The 19,589-nt window shown below is 48.6% G+C and overlaps 1 protein-coding gene across 1 annotated transcript in view; it reads right to left on the bottom strand.

Annotated features, from left to right (window-relative positions):
* Positions 1–7,831: 7,831 nt before the first annotated feature.
* LOC139277901 (dermatan-sulfate epimerase-like protein) overlaps positions 7,832–19,589 on the bottom strand; it is a 66,144-nt gene continuing 54,386 nt past the window's right edge. The window contains exon 2 of the mRNA XM_070896553.1: positions 7,832–10,803. Within this exon, the coding sequence (XP_070752654.1) occupies positions 8,190–10,803 (2,614 nt within the window). The 3' untranslated portion in view covers positions 7,832–8,189. The remainder of the gene's footprint in view (positions 10,804–19,589) is intronic.

The following is a 19,589-nucleotide window of genomic DNA, read 5'->3' on the forward strand; positions in this document are numbered from 1 at the left end:
GCCCTTAATTAATAGATCCACCTCACGATTAACCATCATTAAATTTTACCGATATTCCATTTTCATTTTGACTGTATTAAAGTTAGATAGATTCATAGAAACTGTAACAAGCATTCAGCCTACCATGCCTGTGCTGGTCAGATAACTAGATGGACGTTCCATTTATTCCCTCTTCCCAGCTTTTTTGTGCCCCTCTAGTTCGAGCATTTTCCAGTTATCTGTTGTTGCCAATGTTTGCCTTAATTTCTTTGGGGGTGCGCGGTCCCTTTAAGGGCCTAACAAATTAGGATGAGAATTTTGAAATTGAGGCGTTGCTTAACCGGGAGCCAATGTAGGTCAGTGAGCACAGGGGTGATGGGTGAGCGGGACTTGGTGCTAGTCGGGAGCCGCAATGGTAGCGGCCAGACCTGTGAGGGAAGCGCGGCAGCAGCGTCAAAAGTAAAAGAAAGAAGTAAAAAGAAATTGAATAGTGATGTCACAGCCAAGAGGGTAATTGGTTGATTGGTGAGTAGTTTTTCTTTTTTCTTTATCTGTTTTTCTTTTTCTTATCAGTAAGAAATAGTTGGCATTTTTGCCAAATTAAGTTAATTTAAGGGTTAAGTCATGGCAGGAGAGCCCAGACCCATGTCATGCTCCTCCTGTGCTATGTGGGAAATCAGTGACACTTCCAGTGTTCCTGACTACTATGTGTGCGGGAAGTGTATCCAGCTGCAACTCCTGACAGACCGCATGACGGCACTGGAGCTGCGCATTGGTTCACTCTGGACCATCAGGCAGAGCAGGAGTAGGAACATAGTGCAGGAGTCCCCCACGGTCATCTCCCTCCAAAACAGATACACCGCTTTGGATACTGTTGGGGGAGATGGCTCATCAGGGGAAGGCAGCAGCAGCCAAGTTCATGGCACCATGGGTGGCTCTGCTGCACAGGAGGGCAGGAAAAAGAGTGGGAGAGCTATAGTGGTAGGGGATTCTATTGTAAGGGGAATAGATAGGCATTTCTGCGGCTGCAATCAAGACTCGAGTACGTTGCCTCCCTGTTGCAAGGGTCAAGGATGTCTTGGAGTGGCTGCAGCGCATTCTGGAGGGAGAGGGTAAACAAACAGTTGTTGTGGTGCATATAGGTACCAACAATATAGATAAAACATGAGATGAGGTCCTACAAGCTGAATTTAGGGAGCTAGGAGTTAAATCAAAAAGTAGGACCTCAAAGGTAGTAATCTCTGGATTGCTACCAGTGCCACGTGCTAATCAGAGTAGAGGGAGCAGGATAGTTAGAATAAATACATGGCTTGAGTAGTGGTGCAAGAGGGAGGGATTCAAATTCCTGGGACATTGGAACTGGTTCTGGGGAGGTGGGAGGGTCTGTTGGGGAGGGTTTAAACTAATATGGTAGGGGGATGGGAATCTATGCAGGGAGACAGAGGGAAGTAAAATGGGGGCAGAAGCAAAAAGGTAGAAAGGAAATAAGGAAAAGTGGAGGGCAGAGAAATCAAAAGCAAAAATCAAAAAGGGCCACATTACAACATAATTCTAAAAGGACAAAGAGTGTTAAAAAAACAAGCCTGAAGGCTCTGTGTCTCAATGCAAGGAGCATTCGTAATAAGGTGGATGAATTAACTGCACAGATAGCTGTTAACAGATAAGATGTAATTGGGATTACGGAGACATGTCTCCAGGGTGACCAAGACGGGGAACTCAACATCCAGGGGTGTTCAATATTCAGGAAGGATAGACAGAAAGGAAAAGGAGGTGGAGTAGCGTTGCTTGTTAAAGAGTAGATTAACGCAATCGTAAGAAAGGACATTGGCGTGTATGATGTGAAATCTGTATGGGTAGAGCTGCGGAACACCAAAGGGCAGAAAACACTAGTGGGAGTTGTGTACAGACCACCAAACAGCAGTATTGAGGTTGGGGATGGTATCAAAAAGGAAATTAGGGATGCATGCAATAAAGGTACAGCAATTATCCTGGGTGACTTTAATCTACATATAGATTGGGCTCGCCAAACTGGTAGCAATATGGTGGAGGAGGATTTCCTGGACTGTATAAAGGCTGGTTTTCTAGACCAATATGTCGAGGAATCAACTCGAGAGCTGGCCATCCTAGTATGTTGCCTCCCTGGTGTTGTGTAATGAGAGAGGATTAATTAGCAATCTTGTTGTGCGAGGCCCCTTGGGGAAGAGTGACCATAATATGGTAGAATTCTTCATTAAGATGGAAAGTGACAGTTAATTCAGAGACTAGGTTCCTGAACTTAAAGAAAGGTAACTTCGATGTTATGAGACGTGAATTGGCTAGGATAGACTGGCGAATGATACTTAAAGGGTTGACGGTGGATAGGCAATGGCAGACATTTAAAGATCACATGGATGAACTTCAACAGTTGTACATTCTTGTCTGGCGTAAAAATAAAACGGGGAAGGTGACTCAACCGTGGCTAACAAGGGAAATGAGGGATAGTGTTAAATCCAAGGAAGAGGCATATAAATTGGCCAGAAAAAGCAGCAAACCTAAGGACTGGGAAAAATTTAGAATTCAGCACAGGCGGACAATGGGTTTAATTAGGAGGGGGAAAATAGAGTATGAGAGTAAGCTTGCAGGGACATTAAAAATTGACTGCAAAAGCTTCTATAGGTATGTGAAGCAAAATCGATTAGTGAAGACAAATGTAGGTCCCTTGCAGTCAGAATCAGATAAATTTATAAAGGGGAACAAAGAAATGGCAGACCAATTGAACAAATACTTTGGTTCTGTCTTTACTAAGGAAGACACAAATAATCTTCCAGAAATACTAGGGGACCGAGGGTCTAGCGAGAAGGACGAACTGAAGGAAATCCTTATTAGTCAGGAAATGGTGTTCAGGAAATTGATGGGATTGAAGGCCGATAAATCACCAGGGCCTGATAGTCTGCATCCCAGAGTAGTTAAGGAAGTGGCCCTAGAAATAGTGGATGCATAGGTGGTCATTTTCCAACATTCTATAGACTCTGGATCAGTTCCTATGGATTGGAGGGTAGCTAATGTAACCCCACTTTTTAAAAGAGGGAGAAAGAAAACAGGGAATTATAGACCAGTTAGCCTGACATCGGTAGTGGGGAAAATGTTGGAATCAATTATTAAAGATATAATAGCAGAGCATTTGGAAAGCAGTGACAGGATCGGTCCAAGTCAGCATGGATTAATGAAAGGGAAATTATGCTTGACAAATCTTCTAGAATTTTTTGAGGATGTAACTAGTAGAGTGGACAAAGGAGAACCAGTGGATGTGGTGTATTTGGACTTTCAAAAGATTTTTGACAAGGTCTCAGACAAGAGATTAATGTGCAAAATTAAAGCACATGGTATTGGGGGTAATGTTTTGACGTGGATAGAGAACTGGTCGGCAGACAGGAAGCAAAGTGTAGGAATCAACAGGTCTTTTTCAAAATGGCAGGCAGTGACTAGTGGGGTACCGCAAGGTTCAGTGCTAGGACCCCAGCTATTTACAATATACATTAATGATTTAGATGAAGGCATTGAATGTAATATCTCCAAGTTTCCAGATGACACGAAGCTGGGGTGGAGTGTGAGCTGTGAGGAGGATACTAAGAGGCTGCAGGGTGACTTGGACAGGTTAGGTGAGTGGGCAAATGCATGGCAGATGCAATACAATGTAGATAACTGTGATGTTATCCACTTTGGTGGCAAAAACAGGAAGGCAGAATATTATCTGAATGGTGACAAAGGGGAGGTGCAACAAGATTTGGATGTCATGGTACATCAATCATTGAAAGTTGGCATGCAGGTACAGCAGGCGGTGAAGAAGGCAAATGGCATGTTGGCCTTCATAGCGAGAGGATTTGAGGATCGGAGCAGGGAGGTCTTACTGCAGTTGTACAGGGCCTTGGTGAGGCCACACCTTGAATATTGTGTACAGTTTTGGTCTCCTAATCTGAGGAAAGTCATTCTTGCTATTGAGGGAGTGCAGCGAAGGTTCACCAAACTGATTCCCGGGATAGCAGGACTGAAATATGAAGAAAGGCTGGATCGACTAAGCTTATATTCACTGGAATTTAGAAGAATGAGAGGGTATCTCATAGAAACATATAAAATTCTAATGGTATTGGACAGGTTAGATGCAGGAAGAATGTTCCCGATGTTGGGGAAGTCCAGAACCAGAGGTCACAGTCGAAGGATAAGGGGTAAGCCATTTAAGACCGAGACGAGGAGAAACTTCTTCACTCAGAGAATTGTGAACCTTGGAATTCTCTACCACAGAAAGTTGTTGAGGCCAGTTCGTTAGATATATTCAAAAGGGAGTTAGATGTGGCCCTTGCGGCTAAAGGGATCAAGCGGTATGGAGAGAAAGCAGGAATGGGATACTGAAGTTGCATGATCAGCCATGATCATATTGAATGGTGGTGCCGGCTCGAAGGGCCGAATGGCCTACTCCTGCCCCTATTTTCTATGTTTCTATATTAGGACACGGGCAGCGAGCTTTTGGATCATCAATCACTGCCTTTACCTCAAAGCTCCATTTCCTGTTCATCCCTTCCCTTTGTGAGGGGGTTGCGGGGGCTGGGGAAAGAAAAATAATTATTCTTGTCCAATTTTCTAGCTGGAGCCATTCGCCTTAAAGCGTGGCCCTCAAGCTGAAAAGCAAACGACTTTGCAATTTGACAGCACTGCACGAAAAACAGTACACACCCAAATATTTCCCAATTCCAGAAAGCAGTCCACATCGCATAGACGTTAGTGAATAATATTTGCGCTGTACATCACATCTGAAACGTCTACATGACAAGGTACTTGACCAAAGTTGCCTGTCCCTCCGTTACAGTTCAGGAGAAGACTCATAAAATTGGCAGATGTTTTAATTCAGTTCGGAAACGGCAATTTATAGGTGCCATAAATTTTGCGGAGCATTCCCCGCGGTGCATTTTTTTTTATGTGGCGTTCTTACAAGTGATAAATTTTAAGCACTGCGGATGACAGTAAATGTTCCCGCGCAAGTCAGATATTGTTTCTCTGGTCGTATATCTGTCTCTCTTCAGGAGCTGGCTGAGGGCTGGTCTCCTTTGCGAGCCAGTTTGCAATAACTCCGCAGCCCAGGAGCGTGATAATCAACCACAGAGAAAAAGATCGGCATCTGTGGCTAATTATCACTTAATGGTCTGAGCTGAGCAACGTGTTGCTGAATGTGCCGACTGGAATCATAAATGCTAAGGAGCAGCACATCATTAGCGGGGCGCGCCAAGATTACTTTTATTTCTAACCCCCCCCGCGCCCCCCGCAACCCCCAATACATCCTCAAACCATGTCTTTCAACTATTTTTAGTTGTTTTAGTTTAAACAAATGCCCCCTGCAAGGAGGGTCACATTTCAAAATACATTTTTTCCAGTGCTCTTTTTTTTTTGGGGGGGGGCGGGGATTTTTAGGGCACCAATACACAAATTATACAAGTGCCCCCTGGCTAAAAGGGGAGTGGGGGGGGGCACTAAAACCGGCAAATTAAACAAATTAAACTTTAAACTTAAATGATCAAGTTAAATTTGGTTGGCGGGGGTGATGATGCACTCCAGTTCCTCCGGCGCCCACCTCTCGTGGAAGGCCCGAGCGTACCAGTGGACACCGCGTGCTCCACCTCCAGGGACACCCTGGCTCAGATGTAACCACGGAAGAGAGGCAGGACCATGTCTTTCATGCTCGTTGGAAAATTCCCCACAGTGCCCCACCTCATCACTGTACTTCATTTTGAATGTCTCCCTCCTGCATATGTGGGACTCCTGGGAACCGTTATTGCAGGAGTTATATCTCGGAGACCGGAAACCCATTGGCTCAGAAATATGTCTCGGGCAGTGGCACAAAACAGGCGTTTTTAAAAAACGTTTTATTGATTCATTCACGGGATGTGGGCATCGCCAGCATTTATTGCCCACCCCCAACAGTCTTTCAGGTGGTGGTGGTGAGTGGCCTTGTAAAACTGAGTGTCTCACTAGGCCATTTTAGAGGGGCAGTTAAGAGTCAACTACATTTGCTGTGGGTTTGGAGTCACATATATGCCAGATCAGGTAAAGGCAGCAGATTTCCTTTCCAGAAGGCACTTGACAAGGTGCCACATAAAAGGTTACTGCACAAGATAAAAGTTCCCAGGGTTGGGGTTAATATATTAGCATGGATAGAGGATTGGCTAACTAACAAAGAGCAGAGATAAATGGTTCATTCTCTGGTTGGCGACCAGTAACTAGTGGGGTGCCGCAGGGATCAGTGCTGGGACCCCAACTAATAATAATCTATATTAATGACTTGGGAAGAAGGGACTGAGTGTAACGAAGCCAAGTTTGCTGACGATTCAAAGATGGGAGGAAAATCAATGTGTGAGGAGGACACAAAAAAATCTGCAAAAGGACATAGACAGGCTAAGTGAGTGGGCAAAAATTTGGCAGATGGAGTATAATGTTGGAAAGTGTGAGGTCATGCACTTTGTCAGAAAAAAATCAAAGAGCAAGTTATTATTTAAATGGAGAAAGATTGCAAAGTGCCACAGTACAGCGGGACCTGGGGGTACTTGTGCATGAAACACAAAAGGATAGTATGCAGGTACAGCAAGTGATCAGGAAGGTCAATGGTATCTTGGCCTTTATTGCAAAGGGGATGGAGTATAAAAACAGGGAAGTCTTGCTATAGCTATATAAGGTATTGATGAGGCCACACCTGGAATACTGCGTGCAGTTTTGGTTTCCATATTTACGAAAGGATATACTTGCTTTGGAGGTAGTTCAGAGAAGTTTCACTAGGTTGATTCTGGGGATGAGGGAGTTGACTTATGAGGAAAGTTTGAGTAGGTTGGGCCTCTACTCACTGGAATTCAGAAGAATGAGAGGTGATCTTAGCGAAATGTATAAGATTATGAGGGGGCTTGTCAAGGTGGATGCAGAGAGGATGTTTCCACTGATAGGGAAGGCTAGAACTAGAGGGCATGATCTTAGAATAAGGGGCTGCCCATTTAAAAGAGAGGAAATTTCTTCTCTCAGAGGCTTGTAAATCTGTGGAATTTGCTGCCTCAGAGAGCTGTGGAAGCTGGGACATTGAATAAATTTAAGACAGAAATAGACAGTTTCTTCAATGATAAGGGAATAAGGGGTTATGGGGAGCAGGCGAGGAAGTGTAGTTGAGTCCATGATCGGATCAGACATGATCGTATCGAATGGCGGAGCAAGCTCGAGGGGCCGTATGGCCTACTCCTGTTCCTATGTCTTATGTTCTTATGTTCTTATTAAGAGTCAATCACATTTGCTGTGGGTCTGAAGTCACAGATAGGCCAGACCTAGTAAGGACGGCAGATTTCCTTCCCTAAAGGGACATTAGTGAACCAGTTGGGCTTTTATGACAATCCGGTAGTTTCATGGTCATCATCGCTGATACTAGCTTTTTATTCCAAATTTTTCTATTGGAGTCAAGGGACTGAATATCAGGCGCAGCATGTAGTGGCCGGCCGATCTGATGCCGCCCGCTTTGCGTCACTGCCCAAGACGAATTTCCAGGCCATTCTGTCTCTTTTGACCTAAATTTCTTCAAATTCATTTTATTTTTCGTTATTTGTTCATGGAATGCGGGCGTTGCTGGCCAGGCCGGCACTTATTGCCCATCCCCCCAAATGTCCTAAAAAACATAAGAAATAGGAGCAGGAGTAGGCCATTTGGCCCCTCGAGCCTGCTCCGCCATCGAATAAGATCATGGCTGCTCTGATCTTGGGCTCAGCTCCATTTCCCTGCCCCCAGAAGGTTGCGTTGAGCTGCTTCAGGGGCTCGCTGGGCCGTTTCAGTGGGGCAGTTAAGATTCAACCACATTGCTCAGGGTCAGGAGTCATGTGTAGGCCTGGACTGGGTAAGGACGGCAGACTTCCCTCCCGAAAGGACATTGTGAGCCAGATGGGCTTTTACAACAATTTCATGGTCACCATCATCATAAGCATTTTGTTCCAGGTTTATTTAATTCACGGAATTCAATTCACAAATTGCCATGGTGGGATTTAGAACTCACATCTCCAGATCATTTGACAAGGCCTCTGGATTACTCGACCAGGAACAGAACCACTATGCTACCTTATCCGCGTAGAAATGAAATGTCTTCACCACAAGCTCCCAGACCCGTTCAACTTTTATTGTGCAAACAATTTTGTCTTTTAAAACTCCAAGCGAAACAGCTTTCAACTGGCGAGCCTGGAATACCCTAACTGACTCATCACTGACCAGCAGATGTCCTCGATTACCCTGATGTCCTTCTCGGGCATTTTGTCCCTCCAGAGGTGGAGATTGCCGGGTGAAACCTCGCCTTCGAATGGAAGGTGGAACAGGTTTGTGGAGGTGGCAAAAAGTATCCGGTTTAGCACGGTGGGGGGGAGGGGAAAGCCCAGGAAGGCGTAGATTTTCTCGGCCGTCTCCTGAGGAAAGCCAACGAGGTCTTCGAATTTCAGGAGCTGGTAGTTGGCGGGCGGCAGCTTCTTGTTGATCCGCAAGGCCGCCCTGGTGTTGGCCAGCCACAGGTGGGCCAGGAGGGACACCGTGTTCCTGGCCGGCGCGGAGAACTGCCTCCGCAGCAGCTCGTATTCGAAGGCGTAACCCGTGTGCAGGTCGCACCTCTCCTTGTCGTTGCCTTCCTTGAACAGCATGGAGAGGTGCTGGGGCACGTTCCTCAGGGAGTAGAGGCTGGGCTTGCTGTTGTACAGCAGCGAGTAGATCCAGGCGCGGGGGTCTCTCACCACGTGCAGGGCCCGGGTGGAAGGCCCGATGGCCCCCAGCACAAACGGCAGCTTCAGTGTCCAACTCCCGCTGCTGAGGCCGAGCACCACCCGCGCATTGGGGTGGGAGGCCAAGTGCCGCCTCAGCCCCTTGATGTACTCCACATCCATCTCCGAGCTCTCCTTGTACCTGGCGGCCTGGTCGGCGAAGGGAGCCCGGCGCCTGTACTTCCTCCGCTTGTCCCGGCCTCCGTTGGCCTTCTCCGCCGCCGCTGGCGCTGCCCCCCGGCCCCCCGGGTGCAGCTGGATGTTCTGCAGGTGGAGCTTGGTGTCCCGGGCCAGCGACTGCAGCCAGCCCTGGATCCGGCGGTAGCGCCCGGAGCGGGCGTCCGCCAGCGTCCACTCGCAAGCGTCGACGAAGGCGTCGAACTCGAACTCCATCTCGGGCACGTCCAGGTGCTCGGTGGGAAGCCGCAGGTAGAGGAAGTCAGAGCTGTTGGCGAAGAGGTGCTTGAGGATCTCCGCCCCCGAGCCCGGCAACGAGGCCACCACCACCGGCGACATCTTGCCCAGGCCGGCATCCCACTGGCTCAGGCCTGCGTCGCCGGCGTCACCGTCGGCGTCACCGCCGTTCCAGTTCATGCCGCACAGGGGCCGGGTGCAGGTGCTCCAAAGGGCCAGCAGCTCGGCAAACCACAGGGTGATGACCATCAGCAGGGCCAGCCGCATCAGCTTGCCGAAGGAGATGTAGAGCTTCCAGTGGGCGGTCAGCAGCGCCAGGCCCACGCACAGTGCCACGGCCATCAGCGCCTTCACCGTGAGGCCGAAGCGGAAGAAGTCGGTGGCCAGCTTGGGGGGCCGCCGCAGGGCGCTGGTCCCCAGGCCGAACCGCGTGACTTGGTTGGCGTCCTCCACCTTGGCGTAGCCGCCGAAGCCCAGGTAGCCGAAGCGGGCGGCGGGGTCGGCGTAGTCGGTCACCACCGACACCACGGTCTCCGTGCCGTTGACGCTCAGCCCCACCTTCAGCCCCCGCCGGCCGTTGTCCACGAAGCGGCAGCCGGCGATCTTGACGTAGGGCCCATGGAAGATGTAGGCGATGCGGGTGACCGACCTGCCCAGGGCGAAGGTCACGTTGACGAACTGAGTCCAGCGTTTCTTGAACTCGGCCGCCTGCTCGGCCTCCTGGATGCGGGGCGGGGGGCTGTTACCCCGGTGGTCGAACCACAGCATCTTGTATTGGGCGTCCCACACGTCCATCATGGCCCCGTTGAGCCGGTCCGCCGACTGGTAGGGCACATACTTGAAGTCGATGTCCAGGTTGTGGAAGAAGGCGCTGGCCAGGGTCACGGGCGAGCTGGGCCGCCGCTCCACGTGGTCCACCACCAGCAGCACCTGGGGGTTGAGCAGCAGCAGGGCGCGGTAGACGGAGCTCAGCCCCATGGCGGAGGAGTAGGCCCCAGCCGCCTGGCCGCTGGTGAACAGCATCCCGCCGTGCTGCGTCGCTGTCACCAGCTCGCCCGCCGAGCGCCCGGCCTCGTCCGCCATCCAGTTGAGCCACTGCCCGCACTCGCCCAGCTGGCCCTCCCAGGGCTGGTTGCACTGGCTGGTGGGCGACGGGCCAAAGACCAAGACATTGTTCAAGTAACTGTGCTTGGGCCCGTACAGAGCCTCGGAGACGAAGACCTGCCCGTTGGGGGCGAAGGTGAAGGAGTTCTGGTCCGGGTGCTCGTGGCCTGGGTTGAAGCTCCTCCAGCCATCGATCCACGAGTAGGGGTTCTCCTGGACGATCTCGTACACCGCCCGCCCGCCCAGCTTCCCTGACTTGAAGGAGACGAACGTGTTGCCCGGGCCGTTGGGCAGCCCGCCCCCGTAGGTGACCACTCCCCAGTTGGAGAAGACATGCAGCCTCGGGGTGCCGTACCCCGCGGGAGGCTGGGCAGCCAGCTCGGGGTCGTACCAGATGTACTCGGTGTGGAGAGTGCACCAACGCTGGGCGCTCGAAGCCTCCATCGGCCCGTCTTTGGGCCGGTGTTTCCGGATCTGCTTGGCCAGCCAGTTGCCACTGCCGTTCCTCATCACGAATCTGAAACACAGGGAACAGACATTTTAATTCTCCGCTCCCACTCCCACTCCGGCCACTCTGCCCTTGCACTCCTGCGCTGCTCCAAGAAAGCTCAAGGCAAGCTCAAGGATCAGCCTCGCATCTTTCATTAGATATATTCAAAAGGGAGTTAGATGTGGCCCTTATGGCTAAAGGGATCAAGAGGTATGGAGAGAAGTTGCATGATCAGCCATGATCATATTGGAAGGTGGTGCAGGCTCGAATGGCCGAATGTCTTACCCTGTACCTATTTCCTATGTTTCTATCTTTCTATGTTTACAGTCTTCTGGACTCGACCAGGCCAACATCCCCAACATCGAAGCACCGACCACACTTGATCAGCTCCGCTGGGCAGGCCACATTGTCCGCATGCCAGACACGAGACTCCCAAAGCAAGCGCTCTATTCAGAACTCCTTCACGGCAAACGAGCTAAAGGTGGGCAGAGGAAACATTTCAAGGACACCCTCAAATCCTCCCTGGTAAAGTGCAACATTTTTTGAGGAGGTAGCTAAGAGGGTCGATGAGCGTAATGCGTACGATGTAGTATATATAGACTTTAGTAAGGCTGTTGATAAGGTCCCACATGGTAGACTGGTCATGAAGGTTAAAACCCATGGGATACAGGGCAAAGTGGCAAGTTGGATCCAAAATTGGCTTGGAGATAGGAAGCAAAGGGTAATGATTGATGGATGTTTTTGTGACTGGAAGGATGTTTCCAGTGGGGTTCCGCAGGGCTCAGTACTGGGTCCCTTGCTTTTTGTGGTATATATCAACGATTTTGATTTGAAAATATGGAGAATGATTAAGAAGTTTGCAGACGACAGTAAAATTGGCTGTTTGGTTGATAATGAAGAGGAAAGTCTTGGGCTGCAGGAGGATATCAATCTACTGGTCAGCTGGGCAGAGCAGTGGCAAATGGAATTTAATTCAGAGAAGTGTGAGGTGATGCACATTGGGAGGGCTAATAAGGAAAAGGCATTCACAATAGTCGGTAGGTCATTTAATAGTGTAGATGAACAAAGGGACCTTGGAGTGCTTGTCCACAGATCCCTGAAAGTAGCAGGCCAGGTGGATAAGGTGGTTAAGAAAGCATATGGAATGCTTGCCTTTATTGGCCGAGGCATAGAATATAAGAGCAGGGAGGTTATGCTTAAATTGTATAGTACTTTGGTTAGGCCACAGCTGGAGTACTGTGTGCAGTTCTGGTCGCTGTATTATAGGAAGTACGTGATTGCACTGGAGAGGGTGCAAAGGAGATTTACTAGGATGCTGCCTGGAATGGAGAATCTTAGTTATGAGGACAGATTGGATAGGCTGGGTTTGTTCTCATTGGAACAAAGGAGGTTGAGAGGAGACCTCATCGAGGAGTACAAAATATTGAGGGGCCTGGACATAGTGGATAGTAAGGTTATATTACCATTGGTGGAGGGTCTATTATGAGGGGCATAGCTTTAAGGCAGTTGGTGGAAGGTTTAGAGGGGATTTGACGGGGGGCTTCTTTATGCAGAGGATTGTGGGGATCTGGAACTCGCTGCCTGGAAGAGTGGTGGATGCAGAAACCCTCACCATTTTTAAGAGATGGTTGGATGGGCACTTAAAGTGCAGTAACCTGTACTCCCGGAATCAAGACTCCAGGATGGTATGTTGCCTCCTTGGTGCAAGGGTCAAGGATGTCTTGAAGCGGCTGCAGGATATTTAAGAGGAAGAGGGTGAACAGCCAGCTGTCGTGGTGCATATAGGTACCAACGATATAGGTAAAAAACAGGATGAGGTCCTACAAGCTGAATTTAGGGAGCATAGGTGTTAAATTAAAAAGCAGGACCTTAAAGGTAGTAATCTCAGGATTGCTACCAGTGCCACATGCTAGTCAGAGTAGAAATTTCAGGATAGCTAAGAGGAATACGTGGTTTGAGGAGTGGTGCAGCAGGGAGGGATTCAAATTCCTGGGACATTGGAACCAGTTCTGGGAGAGGTGGGACCAGTACAAACCGGACAGTCTGCACCTGGGCAGGACCGGAACCAATGTCCTCGGGGGAGTGTTTGCCAGTGCTGTTGGGGAGGGGTTAAACTAATATGGCAGGGGGATGGGAACCTATGCAGGGAGATAGAGGAAAGTAGAATGGGGGCAGAAGAAAAAGATAGAAGGAGGAAAAGTAAAAGTGGAGGGCAGACAAACCCAAGGCAAAAATCAAAAAGGGCAACATTACAGCAAAATTCGAAAGGAACAAAGTGTGTTAAAAAGACAGCCCTGAAGGCTCTCTGCCTCAATGCGAGGAGTATTCATAATAAGGTGGACAAATTAACTGAGCTGGCAGCTATTAACGAATATTATATAATTGGGATTACAGAGACATGGCTCCAGGGTGATCAATGCTGGGAACTCAACATTCCGGGGTATTCAACATTCAGAAAGGATAGACAGAAAGGAAAAGGAAGTGAGGTAGCGTAAAGAGGAAATTAACGCAATAGTAAAGAAGGACATTAGCTTGGATGATGTGGAATCTGTATGGGTAGAGCTGCGGAATACCAAAGGACAGAAAACGCTAGTGGGAGTTGTGTACAGACCACCAAACAGTAGTAGTGAGGTTGAGGACAGCATCAAACAAGAAATTAGGGATGCGTGCAATAAAGGTACAGCAGTTATCTTGGGCGAATTTAATCTACATATAGATTGGGCTAACCAAACTGGGAGCAATATGGTGGAGAAGGATTTCCTGGAGTGTATTAGGGATGGTTTTCAAGAACAATATGTCGAGGCACCAACTAGAGGGCTGGCCATCTTAGACTGGGGGATGTTTAATGAGAAAGAACTAATTAGCACTTGTTGTGTGAGGCCCCTTGGGGAAGAGTGACCATAATATGGTAGAATTCTTTATTATGGTAGAATTCTTTATTAAGATAGAAAGTGACACAGTTAACTCAGAGACTAGGGTCCTGAACTTAAGGAAAGGTAATTTCGATGGTATGAGACGTGAATTGGCTAGAATTGACTGGTGAATGATACTTAAAGAGTTGATGGTGGAGAGGCAATGGCAAACATTTAAAGATCACATGGATGAACTTCAACAATTGTACATCCCTGTCTGGAGTAAAAATAAAACGGGGAAGGTGGCTCAACCGTGGTTGACAAGAGATATTAAGGATAATGTTAAATCCAAAGAAGGGGCATAAAAATTGGCCAGAAAAAGCAGCAAACCTTAGTACTGGGAGAAATTTAGAAATCAGCAGAGGAGGCCAAAGGGTTTAATGCCTTCAATCCCATCAATTTCCCGAAAACCATTTCCTGACTAATAAGGATTTCCTTCAGTTCCTCCTTCTTGCTAGACCCTTAGTCCCCTAATATTTCTGGAAGGTTATTTGTGTCTTCCTTTGTGAAGACAGAAGCAAAGTATTTTTTCAGTTGATCTGCCATTTCTTTGTTTCCCATTATAAATTCACCTAATTCTGACTGCAAGAGACCTATGTTTGTCTTCACTAATCTTTTTCTCTTCACATATCTATAGAAGCTTTGGCAGTCGGTTTTTATGTTCCCAGCAAGCTTACTCTCAGCAAAGGTTCACCAGACTGATTCCGGGGATGGCAGGACTGAAATATGAGGAGAGACTGGATCGACTGGGCCTGTAGTCACTGGAGTTTAGAAGAATGAGAGGGGATCTCATAGAAATATATAAAGTTCTGACGGGTCTGGACAGGTTAGATGCAGGAAGAATGTTCCCGATGTTGGGGAAGTCCAGAACCAGGGGACATAGTCTAAGGATAAGGGGTAAGCCATTTCGGACTGAGATGAGGAGAAACTTCTTCAGTCAGAGAGTTGTTAACCTATGGAATTCCCTATCGCAGAGAGTTGTTGATGCCAGTTCATTGGATATATTCAAGAGGGAGTTAGATATGGCCCTTACAGCTAAAGGGATCAAGGGGTATGGAGAGAAAACGGGAAAGGGGTGCGGAGGTGAATGATCAGTCACAATCTTATTGAATGGTGTTGCAGGCTCGAAGGGCCGAATGGCCTACTCCTGCACCTATTTTCTATGTTTCTATGGACCTAGAGATGGTAATAGGGATTAGACTGGATGACCTTTTATTCGACGGCACAGATATAATGGTAAGTGCTGCAGGGAATAGAATACGGCCAGGACGAATGTCGGGGAGGAATTTTCCCAGATTTTTTTCTCCCTAAATTGGCCTGTGTTTTTATCTGGTTTTTGCCTCTCTCAGGAGATCACATGGCTCCGGTTGGGGTGGAGTGTAGATGTTTTCAGTATAAGGCGTGTCGCAGTTGTGTGGGGCAGATTGGTTGGGCTGGGTGCTCTTTGCCTTTCAGTCATTGTTCATTGTTCATAGGTTTATATGTAACCTTGAGGGCTACTGACCTAGGGCCATGTGGCTCTTTGTCGGCCGGCGCAGACACGATGGAGCGGAATGGCCTCTTTCTGCTCTGTAAATTTCTATGTTTCTATGTTTCTATACCCACTGACACCTGGGAGTCCCTGGCCAAAGACTGCCCTAAGTGGAGGAAGTGCATCCGGGAGGGCACTGAGCACCTCGAGTCTCATCACCAAGAGCATGCAGAAATCAAGCGCAGACAGCGGAAAGAGCGTGAGGCAAACCTGTCTCACCCTCCCTTACCCTCAACGACTGTCCCGCCTGTGACAGAGTCTGTGGTTCTCGTATTGGACTGTTCAGCCACCTAAGGACTCACTTTAAGAGTGGAAGCTAGTCTTCCTCGATTCCGAGGGACTGCCTATGATGATGGGACTCAACATTGCGTTCAACAATTTCAGACCTGAACCTCTGACCATATTTTGCTCTGATGTTCTCTTTGTTTCCCATGTCATGTAAGAACATAAGAAATAGGAACAGGAGTAGGCCATACAGACCCTCGAACCTGCTCCGCCATTTAATACGATCATGGCTGATCCGATCATGGACTCAGCTCCGCTTCCCTGCCCGCTCCCTATAACCCCTTATTCCCTTATCATTTAAGAAACTGTCTATTTCTGTCTTAAATTTATTCAATGTCCAAGTTTCCACAGTTCTCTGAGGCAATGAATTTCACAGATTTACAACGCTCAGTGAAAAAATTCTTCCTCATCTCAGTTTTAAATGGGCGGCCCGTTATTCTAAGATTATCCCCCCTTTTGACAAGGTCCCACACAAGAGATTGCTGTGCAAAATCAAAGCACATGGTATTGGGGGTAATGTACGGACGTGGATAGAGAACTGGTTGGCAGACAGGAAGCAGAGAGTCGGGATTAACGGGTCCTTTTCAGAATGGCAGGCAGTGACTAGTGGAGTGCCGCAGGGCTCAGTGCTGGGACCCCAGCTCTTTACAATATATATTAATGATCTGGATGATGGAATTGAGTGTAATAGCTCCAAGTTTGCAGATGACACTAAACTGGGTGGCGGTGTGAGTTGTGAGGAGGACACTAAGAGGCTGCAGGGTGCTTTGGACAGGTTAGGTGAGTGGGCAAATACATGGCAGATGCAGCATAATGTGGATAAATGTGAGGTTATCCACTTTGGGGGCAAAAACACGAAGGCAGAATATTATCTGAATGGCGGCAGATTAGGAAAAGGGGAGGTGCAGCGAGACCTGGGTGTCATGATTCATCAGTCACTGAAGGTTGGCATGCAGGTACAGCAGGCGGTAAAGAAGGCAAATGGTATGTTGGCCTTCATAGCTAGGGGATTTGAGTATAGGAGCAGGGAAGTCTTACTGCAGTTGTGCAGGGCCTTGGTGAGGCCCCACCTGGAATATTGTGTTCAGTTTTGGTCCCCGAATCTGAGGAAGGACGTTCTTGCTACTGAGGGAGTGCAGCGGAGGTTCACCAGACTGATTCCTGGGATGGCAGGACTGACATATGAGGAGAGACTGGATCGACTGGGCCTGCAATCACTGAAGTTTAGAAGGATGAGAGGGGATCTCATAGAAACATATAAAATTCTGAGGGGACTGGACAGGTTAGATGCAGGAAGAATGTTCCCGATGTTGGGGAAGTCCAGAACCAAGGGACATAGTCGTAGGATAAGGGGTAAGCCATTTAGGACTGAGATGAGGAGGAACTTCTTCAGTGAGAGAGTTGTTAACCTATGGAATTCCCTACCGCAGAGAGTTGTTGATGCCAGTTCATTGGATATATTCAAGAGGGAGTTAGATATGGCCCTTGTGGCTAAAGGGATCAAGGGGTATGGAGAGAAAGCAGGAACGGGGTACTGAAGGAATGATCAGCCATGATCTTATTGAATGGTGGTGCAGGCTCGAAGGGCCGGATGGCCTACTCCTGCACCTATTTTCTATGTTTCTATGTTTCTATGTTTCTAGTCTCCCCTATCAGTGGAAATATCCTCTCTGCATCCACCTTGTCAAGCCCCCTCATAATTTTAAACGTTTCGATAAGATCACCTCTGAATTCCAGTGAGTAGAGGCCCAACCTACTCAACCTTTCCTCATAAGTCAACCCTATGGTAATTTTCTGCCATTCGCACCCCATGTAAACTAATCTTTTTCTAACTTTTGCCTTTACTATCTCGAGTCGGCCATCATCCCTTTTATCTCTCTAATCTCTCCTGTCTTCCACCCTATCACAGACCTTCCCTTGTGTTCTTTCCTCCTCTCCCACTTTCAGTGCTTGTTGAGAATCTGTTCTTTCCGAACACTCTCCAGTTCTAACGAAGGGTCATCGATCCAAAACTTTAAATCTGCTTCCTCTCCACAGCTGCTGCCTGACCCGCTGAGATTTCCAGCATTTTCTGTTTTTATTTCAGACACGGACCTTAGTCAGACCTTGGTAGAATCATAGAATGGTTACAGCGCAGAAGGAGGCCATTCGGCCTGACGAGCCCGTGCTGACTCTCTGTAAGAGCACCACAGCCAGTCCCACTGCCCCGCCTTTTCCCCGTAGCCCTGCAAATTTTTTTTCTTCAGCTACTTATCCAACTCCCTTTTGAAAGTCATGATTGAGTCTGCCTCCACCACCCTTTCAGGCAGTGCTTTCCAGATCCTAACCACTCGCTGCGTAAAAAAGATTTTTGCTCATGTCGCCTTTGGTTCTTCTGCCAATGACCTTGAATCTGTGTCCTCTGGTTCTTGACCCTTCCGCCAATGGGAGCAGTTTCTCTCTATCCACTCTGTCCAGACCCCTCATGATTTTGAACACTTTTATCAAATCTCCTCTCAAATTTCTCTGCTCTATTGTCCTGGCCAATATTTATTCCTCAATCAACATAACAAAAACAGATTATCTGTTCATTATTACATTGCTGTTTGTGGGAGCTTGCTGTGCGCACATTGTCTGCCGCGTTTCCCATATTACAACAGTGACTACACTCCAAAAGTACTTAATCCGGTGGTTGTGAAAGGCGCTATAGAAATGCAAGTCTTTCTTTCTCTAAGGAGAACAACCCCAGCTTCTCCAGTCTATCCGCCCCACTGAGTGGCCAAACAGTAAAAAAGACGTGGTAACATTCAGCCTGCTACAATTAGTTTAGATGTCTCGTGGCAGCAGCAAGAATGTTTGTTGATCCGTTGCACCATATCGCGTGTAAAAATCTCGGCCTGATTGCTAAACAGGGGAAAATATTCACAGGAAATGGGCAGAATTGTGGGGCACAGTTGCCAAATCACTCTGTCATGCACCAGGATCCGTGTGAACGGGAGCCAATAAAGTTCACCATCTGCTCATAAAACAACCCGCTCTTTTCCAGGCTCCCACCAGCAAACAAATAAACTGAAGAATTCTCGAGGGCGGGTGGTGGGGGGGGGCGGCGCGGAGAATTAATTATCGGAAAAAGCGGGAATATGGTGTTGAGATAGAGGATCAGCCATGATCATACTGAATGGCGGTGCAGGCTCGAAGGGCCAAATGGTCTACTACCGCTCCTATTTTCTATGTTTATATGTCCCGTTTGAGAGCGGTAACACCCAGGAGGCGCGAGACGTAACGCCAGGTGCAGAAGTACCGCCCCTCTCGAGAATGTCGGGTAACCGCCCCCCCGCTTCCCCGCCCCCCCCATCCCGGAGGGAAGCGGAGCACAAATGAAGCGATGCACTTTGTTCCTCGGGCGGTAACGGGGCGGCTGCCCTAGATAGGTGCCCACGCTGCCGACTCTGCCAAAAAACAAAAGGTACTTGGCTGGACCACCAGTGAGCGGGGAGGGGGGGCGGCGGGGGTGTGCCGGGCGATCAGCAGAGTGCTGGGCTCAACGATCGCGGCCACGACCTCGCGACGAAACCGTCGTCCGGAGTAGGCAACGGAAAGGCACTGGGTTTTCTTTTCCGCACTCGGCCAATCCGCCTTTAATTTTCGCTCACCGGTAGCGGCCGGCCGCACGACGCACGTCCCCCGAAGCTGTCGCTGTTGTCGTCCGGCGCAGCCGCAGGGGGCGAAACCCGATTTGGCGGCGATGCGCGCGGGGGGGGCGCAACACCATGACGCCGCAGCTTGACTCAAGCACAATATGGTGGGAGTCGCTAATAGCGGCGCGCCAGGTCACAAACTCACCCCCAGGGGTGCGAACGGGAGGCGCAAATGCACCGAATTTCTAGGCCACAGACTCCTACAGCGCAGGAGGAGGCCATTCCGCCCTTCGTGCCTGTGCCTGATTTAGTCCCGCACCCCAGCTTTTTCCCCATAACCCTGCAAATTAGTTATCTTCGAATATATGTCCAATTGCCTTTTTAAAGTTCCTCTGGAATCTGATTTCAGGAAGTGTGTTCCAGATCACAACAACCCTCTGTGAAGAAATTTCTCCTCATTTTCCTTCC

This window comes from Pristiophorus japonicus, chromosome 1 (genome assembly GCF_044704955.1).
Source record: "Pristiophorus japonicus isolate sPriJap1 chromosome 1, sPriJap1.hap1, whole genome shotgun sequence".
Lineage (NCBI taxonomy): Eukaryota > Metazoa > Chordata > Chondrichthyes > Pristiophoridae > Pristiophorus > Pristiophorus japonicus.